Source organism: Kryptolebias marmoratus, linkage group LG14 (assembly GCF_001649575.2).
Source record: "Kryptolebias marmoratus isolate JLee-2015 linkage group LG14, ASM164957v2, whole genome shotgun sequence".
NCBI lineage: Eukaryota > Metazoa > Chordata > Actinopteri > Cyprinodontiformes > Rivulidae > Kryptolebias > Kryptolebias marmoratus.
This window is the reverse complement of record NC_051443.1, coordinates 9,716,744-9,724,562: the sequence shown is the minus strand read 5'-3', so window position 1 is coordinate 9,724,562 and position 7,819 is coordinate 9,716,744. Positions and strand designations below refer to the sequence as shown.

At 36.1% G+C, this 7,819-nt stretch overlaps 1 protein-coding gene and 1 gene segment (V, D, J or C); one reads left to right on the top strand and one right to left on the bottom strand.

Moving 5' to 3' along the window:
* Positions 1–818, bottom strand: part of abraxas1 (abraxas 1, BRCA1 A complex subunit) — a 5,570-nt gene extending 4,752 nt beyond the window's left edge. Inside the window, exon 1 of the mRNA XM_017427396.3 lies at positions 696–818. Coding sequence (XP_017282885.1) covers positions 696–776 — 81 coding nt within the window. The 5' untranslated portion in view covers positions 777–818. The remainder of the gene's footprint in view (positions 1–695) is intronic.
* Positions 819–3,876: 3,058 nt separating this feature from the next.
* Positions 3,877–4,377, top strand: LOC112450899. The segment is given in 1 exon segment: positions 3,877–4,377. A coding segment is annotated over 1 exon segment (291 nt).
* The last annotated feature ends 3,442 nt before the right edge of the window (positions 4,378–7,819 follow it).

Sequence of the window (7,819 nt, the reverse complement as noted above, 5' to 3'; positions counted from 1 at the left end):
TTCATTTGTTGTCATTTGTAATCATCAAAATTAAACGAAATAAACATTTGAAATATATGAGTTTGTATGTAATGTATGAATATAATATACAAGTTTCACTTTTTAAATGGAATTACTGAAATCAATCTACTTTTTCATGATATTCTAATTTTTTGAGCAGCACCTGTATATGCTGCATCTTGACACAAGTTGTTCCATCACAACACAGTGGTTGGTTGTAAAATATAACCATTTGTTTAGGCCAAATGTCTGCCGAATTTACTGACATAGTTCACATATTTTATTTGTGTATTTAATAATTTTCACAATGTGTTTTGTTCTTCTCTGTACTTCATTTCACTTAGTTTAACAGGATAGTTAAATGAAGTCTGGAATGCATGACAGAGAGCAGTTAGCTTTATTTTTATAAAGTTGCACAGACGGATTTAAATGCATTAAAACAGTAATTACACTTTCCTTCCACCAACCTATATCATAAAAAATCATAATACAAAATTTCAGACAAATTATTTTTCTGAAAATTTAAAGGCAAATTAGTGAACTTTAACTAGTAGTTGAAAAGGTTGAGACACTAAGGTCGTGTTTGCTAACTTTCCTGCAGAGCTGACAACACTCAGCGTGACCAAGCTCCTTGAGCTCCACTTAAACTAGAAAAAAAAGCATGAACTTTACAAAGTTATGAAAGGGCTTCTCACCACGTCCGAGTCACTGTTTACATGTTGGAACATGAGGGAAGCTAACACAGTTCCTGACAAACGGAGAATAGGCTCCGCCATGTTCAAAATACGAAGCGCGAACAACGGTGGCCGCCGAAGTCCAAAACACTACGACGCAGGACAAAACGTAACAGAGAAACTTACAGACAAGACAACTGGCGCAATAATTAAACAACAACAAACCAACAAAAATAAATAAAGGAACAAACATAATAAAAACGTACGAAGTATAAGTAATAAAATCTTCCGGAAAACTAAAATACAAATACAAATATACATATTTTCTTTACCTTGGTGTTTGGGCCAGTGCAATTTCCATTCAGCTGTTGTTTCTAAAATATTATTTGCACTTTTTTGTCTTAAAAAAAGTACTAAATCCTAGATAAAAAGTTATTTTTGGTTTTGCTTTCTAAGGTGTGTGTGTGTGTGTGTGTGTGTGTGTACTTTGGTTTTGTTGACCATTCCTGCTATAATCAACTGCATTCAGGACCAGTAGTCCTTATGGGGACCAAAGGCCGGTCCTAATATGAATATGGAACATAATATTTGTTTGTAAAACAATTAAATTAAAATTTTAGATTGTTCTTGACTAAAATACTCTTCTTATGCAAATTACATGCAGGCTGCACTGGGGAATCTTTAAGGTATTTTGTTCATGTTTCTTTGCAAATGTATTTAGAATAAAATACTTCTTAAATGTCAACAATCTAACAAATTAGAATTGTGTTTGTTTACCTGCGGAAACAGCTGAAGTGACTGAAAATAGAACAACAGCAGATTCACTCATTTATTCCACCAAAATGTTTTATTTGAGATTCTGCGCTTGCACGGTTCTTCCATATTTGTTTGCCTACACAGACTACGTGGTTTTCGGAAGATTTAACTGAGTGATTTGTTTACATCGATTGCATACCCACATTTCAGAATTGCAACTCAATGAACTTGGATCAACATGATGATGGTTCTTACTAAGTTAAAAATCACTTACTAGTAATATTATGCATTTTTACCATTTTATTTCACACATTACAGAAAAGATTTATGAAGATGTTTAATTTTAAATTTTACTAAGACAGCATAGCCCTCGCAGCGGCAAAGTAGTTAGAGCTGTCACCTCCCAGCAAGAAGGTTGCAGGATCTCATCCTAACCTGGGGCCTTTCTTGGTGGAGTTTGCATGTTCTTCCTATGCTCAGATGGATTTACTCCCGCAGACCAAAAACATGCATGTTAGGTTATTTAGTAATGCTAAAATTGTCCCTTCGTGTGATTGAGAGTGTGAATGGTTATATGTGTCATTTGTCTCTACGTGTCCCTGTGATGGACTTACGACCTGTCCAGGGTATCCCCCACTTTTGCCAGAGTGACTGCTGGAGATAGACACTAACTCCCCACGATGCAGAAAGGAGAAGCAGGTAAAACAAAATGGAAGATGGATAGTATAGCCCTTTCTTGAGCCCCAGCGGGTGAAATTCTCATTATTTCTGTGCTTGTGAGCAGTCTGAGGGCACAAAAAACACAACATTGAAGAAATACTGAGCTACTGTATAAAAAAAGAAGAAACTCTAAATCACTAAAAAATACACACAGGAGAATAAGTAAAATATGAAAACTGAAGATCAAAGGAATTATCTTTTGGAATTAAGGTAGGAATTGTTGGATGACTGAAGATTGAAAGGAACAATTTCCCAACACATGTAAGATTTTGTGTTCATGCAGATTAGATGTATTTAAAAAAGTCTTATCTCTTCTGCACGAAATATATCTAAAATATGTATCCATATGTATATATATATATATATATATATATATATATATATATATATATATATATATATATATATGTGTGTAATAGTCTTGCAAAATTGCAGATCAATAGATCTGTTATATTATCAAAAAACAAGTAGAAAAAGTTTTGTGCTTTAAGTTTTTTGTACAGACCTTTGCTGCATTTTTGCCTTAAACTAAATAAATTCTTAAAGCTAGAAGTTAAATGTAAATGTATTTTACCTTTTAAAGCTAATCTTCTTGTGTTAGACATTTGCTGTAATGTTTTCCTTCTATATGACTTGGTTAAAAACGCTGAATGATTCTGACAAATGTGTTTGTGTCAAAGTCAGGGAGCCGTGTCTCTCCAGTCAGAGGTTTTTGTACGGCGGCTCAATCAGTTTGTGTCACTGTGGTACTCGTTCGGTGGAGGAACCAGACTGGATGTTGGAAGTAAGTTTAAATGTGATCTGTTGCTCTTAAAAACTTGTGTTGTTGTTTTTCTTCTTCTTCAAATTTTTAACAAGTAAAAATACATATTTTTTTGATATATACAAAATTAATGTTTAGAAATTTAGAAATTAACACCATCAGTTCAAACTTAGATCATCTATATGAAACAAAAACATATATGTATTTTTTTAGGTAAAGTATTATTTTGACAGTTGTGTTTCCACAATGTGTCAAAGAGTTTATATCAAACTTGTTTGGTGAAAAATAATGGATTTAAGTTCAAATTTAATCTCATATTAAGTAGGTTTTTTAAAAGATGTTTATATTTAAACGGCATGTGTTTGATGTAAAGACAATGATCATGTGATTTTAAATAATTTTCAGAGCTAATATTGATGTTTAGAAACACTCTCTGTACAGATTATTTTTCACAAATCTTTAGAAATCGCAGGAATGGATTGTTTAACTTTAGTTGCACCAGTGAATAATTTCAAATTTCTCATCCTTCTTTTTTTAAAATATTAAATGTTAATAAACTAAACTGTTGTTCAAATAGAGATAAACAATTATAAACTGTTAGAAAAAAAGTCAGAATAATTTATAGTCTCTTGTAATATTTCAAAATCTGATAATAATTTATTGCAAGTTTTTTTTTTACAAAGTTATTTTTCTTAACTTGAAGATCAGTTTAAGTCAGCATGTTGATGATTTTATCTATTCAAAATCATTTGTTTTTAAGGCTGTTAAAAATTGTGCTTGGAACATTTCTACATTGGCTTGTTTTACTTTAACTACCACACATTTTTACAAAAACCATGTGCATATTCATGTGCATGAAAAGTTTCTGAAAAGGAAGTGAAACAACGTGTGAGTGAGTGACTAGTGAGGTGGAAACACATCTGGCAGAAACTGAACTCTGATAATGAAAGTGTTTAGGTGACTGACAGCTGAGTGGTCCACGTCCTCCAGTGAGGAGCTGAAGCAGGGGGAGGCCACTCTCATGTGTCTGGCCAACAAGGGCTTTCCCTCAGACTGGAGGCTGTCCTGGAAGGTGGACGGTAGCAGCAGCAGTCTGGAGGAGAGCAGGAGCCCTGGGGTGCTGCAGAAGGACGGCCTTTACAGCTGGAGCAGCACCCTGAGGCTCCCTGCAGACCAGTGGAGGAAGGTGGGCTCTGTGAGCTGTGAGGCCACCCAGGGCTCCCAGACTACACGCTCAGAGCCACTGAGGCAAGACCAGTGCTCCCAGTTCACTGGAACCATGCAAACACTTAGCTTGTTAGCACTTTTGTAACCATCGCTGTTTCTGTCCTCTGTTCAAATAAAGTTTTCATCAGTTTTCACTATATTGTTTCCTCTTGAAGTCAAAATGTTACTCTGACTGCTTTCAATCATCTCTCTTTCTCATAATAAACATTTCAACATTATTGTTTTTATACCTGTTGTATTGTTGATGGCTTTAAGTTTTAAATCAATAAAGTTTTTTTGGCATATATTTTGTGTTTGAAACATGGCATGTACCATAAAACTGTTAGGAGCATTATGAGCAAGAAAAATATTTAGCTGTTTTATCTATCTTACAGTTTTTATGGTTATTGTAGGTTTGTCTGTTATGACTAAAGCTTTGGTAACATTAGTCAACATATTTAAAGAATTTTAAAGGATTTTTGTCACCATGTGTGTTTTTTGACTCTTTAAAACTTTTGTTCAATTCTGTAAATAATTAGTTGGCCCTGCTGTGTGGTGTTAGCTCTGTCACCTCACAGTAAAAATGTTCCCAAAGCAAGAACTTTAGTCATTAATCGGCACATGGAGACAGTTTGTCCTAAAATCTGTTCCCATATCTGAGAGAAAACAAATTTTAGTAGTCACTCCACGACTGGGGCATATTCCAGTTTCAGTCATCAACAAATTTTATTTTGGGACATGAAGTATGTTGACTTTTACAGTCATTTGTGTATAAAGCAAACAATATAAAGGAGAGCAAACACTCCAGTTGGGGCATCATGAAATTTAGTCCATCAGATAAAAAAAAACCTTTGACCCTCACAAAAAAAGAAAACCATTTTAAACCAGGATTATCGTTCTGATGGTCATGTTGTTGTTTCAGTTGCTCCCTTCTTCAGGGGTTGCCACAGCAAGCAAACCCTCATGAAAGATCTGGCAATTGTTTTACGCCAGACGCCCTTCCTGCTGCAGTCTGGGCTGCAAGACCGCAGCACTGACCACCAAGTTACCGCAGCCCAGGTTCTGTGGAATGTACCCTGTACACAAAGTAAAAAAAAAAAACAAACTTCCTATTCATTAGTTTTCAAAACCAATTAGTCATGTACAGGATCGCAGGTTGCTGGAGTCTGTTTCAGCTGTTATTTGTCAAAGAGCAGGGCGAGGTGGCTAGTGCATCACAGGTCTTTCTGTGTGTGTGTGTCTTCTCAAATGTTGACAACAAAACATAAAATACAACAATTTTATAAAACATTTAAGTTCTATAAAATAATTTAGTTTGAAGCAACAGTGTGTTTTCAGTGGTGTTGTAGCATTTCTGGTTTTGTTATGGATTCATATCTGAAATGTTGTGTTTCCACTTTTGTATTTGTTTTTGTTTCTTTTATAATGTTTTATTTGGGCGACACGGCAGGGCAGCGGAGAGAGCTGTTGCCTCATAGCAAAAAGGTCGCAGGTTCACCTCCAGGCCTGTCTGCGTGGCGTTTGAATGCCCTAACTGTGGGATTTCTCTGAGTACTCCGGTTTCCTCCTGCAGACCAAAACTACACACGTTAGGTTAATTGGTAACTCAAAATTGTCCCTAGGTGTGAGTGGTTGTTTGTCTCCATTCGTCCCTGTGATGGACCTGTCCAGGGTGTCCCCTGCCTCTCGCACAGTGTCTGCTGGAGACAGGCAATAGCTCCCCGTGACCTGGAAAGGAGAAGCAGGTAAAAGAAAACGGATAGATGGATAATATTTCACTTAATACCCATATTCAACAGGAACTGGTTTCTGATAGTTTAAGGCACTACTTCCTACTCTATGTAGCACTTTCTTTTGAATAGGAGGCAGATAATTTTTTGTTGCCTAAATATCAGTATTATGTTTACTTTTGAGCTACTGAAGACATCCCAGTGGATCTGGTGTGCACAAACTTTAAAGAGGTTTACTAAGTAGCCATTTGTTTTTACCTAAGAAACTCAGATCATACTTCTAATTTGCTTTTTATAAAGAACAGTAATGATACATATAATAATAAAAACGATGTGCTAGCGTCGCGATCATTGTACAGTTTAAAATGACATCCAGAGACCATCTCAAGAGCTCCACTTTGTGTTTTATGACCTGCAGCTGGGTCCAGATCCCATCTTTGGGAATTGATATCCTACAGTTTGCGGATTGTGCCAGCTGGTCGAAAGATGACACAGCTGCACATTCCCTACATACTGTCTTATCCCTTTAAAAACAAAGAATGGCTATAGATTTTGTTTGTCAGCTTCTCTTCGCCTATTAGCACAATCATCCCTTGACAGCCCAGAGTGTAGCTCTAGGTTGTTAAAACCCAACTTTGAAATTAGATTATGTCTCAGAAAGACAAAAGACAGTATTAGAAATAAAACATTATATCTATCAAACTGAGTGCAGGCACTCCTCATGGAAATGTACTTATTCCGTTACTCTTTCCTCGCACACATGACTACCGTGCGTAGTTGGAGACTAGTTGGCAACTCAAAATTGTGGGTAAATTGCAAGAAAATAGACAAATTTTCAAATTTTCCCACTAAATACTGAGTATTTGTGACTAAGTAACCAGCGAAATATGTGAAGACCTTCTGGAGAGCAGAAAACAACTAAAACATGCATGATTGTGGCCTTCCAGGACCAGGACTGAGGACCCCTGACCTCGAAGCTTTTTGAATCATTTTGCCTAAAGCAACTGTTCAGCTGAGGAGAGTTATAGCCTAATGCATTTAGTTTGTATCGTTTGTGGCTGCAAGTTCTTTAACAGGTGAAAAATGGTTCTGGAAACTACAGTAACTTTTTCCAATTTCAAGGACTTTACTGAGTGGGGGAAACGTTCAAAACTCCTCATAGCAGTGAGGGCAAAAATTAATTTCAGCCAAAGTTACACTTATATGAATGAATGATTTTAAGTCGGTTTGTGTCAAAGACTGCAACAAAACAACAAAAAACAATAATAAACAAACAGACAAACAGTGCATTCTATTTCCAAAGACAAGAAGGACCTGTTTTAAAACTCTCGTCTTGAAATTATTATCATTATTATTGTTATTTTGTCTGTCAATTTTTTTTTAGTTGTGTTTTCATTTTTAGTGTTTTGCACCTTTGGACTTTGTGGTCTCTGCTGCTGCAGTGAAGACATATGAGCTTTTTTTTGCGCCTTACGTCATCGTGGCGCAACCGAAGGGGCGTGGCTTAGGCCAAGCTCCAGGCACCAGGCACGAAGCTGAAGTTGGCGTCCGGTTGAACTTCGATTTAGAAAATGGCTAAAGGGCTATTCCACCTAATTTTTCCACTACTTTCAGCATCTTCAATCTACTCTAGTTAAAAAACTACAACACCTAGACTCTTCAAACCTGGACCAGATTATTATCAACTAATAGCAGAACATTTAAAACTAAGTATGTGATTTGTGAAACCCTAATCTGATTTGTGAAAAAAAGACATTCAGTTATGAATCACTTGAATTCTTTTTCTTTTACTCTGTTTTATTGTCCCTGAATGCATGCGATTTTCTGCTGCTGCTACCTTCTGGTACAGGAGGTACGAATGCCTTTTTTCATTTTTATTTTTTTGCAGTGAGAGGGGAGCTTCTCGTGCAACTATGAGCAGAATTAGAGAGACATTCAAATCTCTAAAATCAAAGAAAAGCTGTAAAATA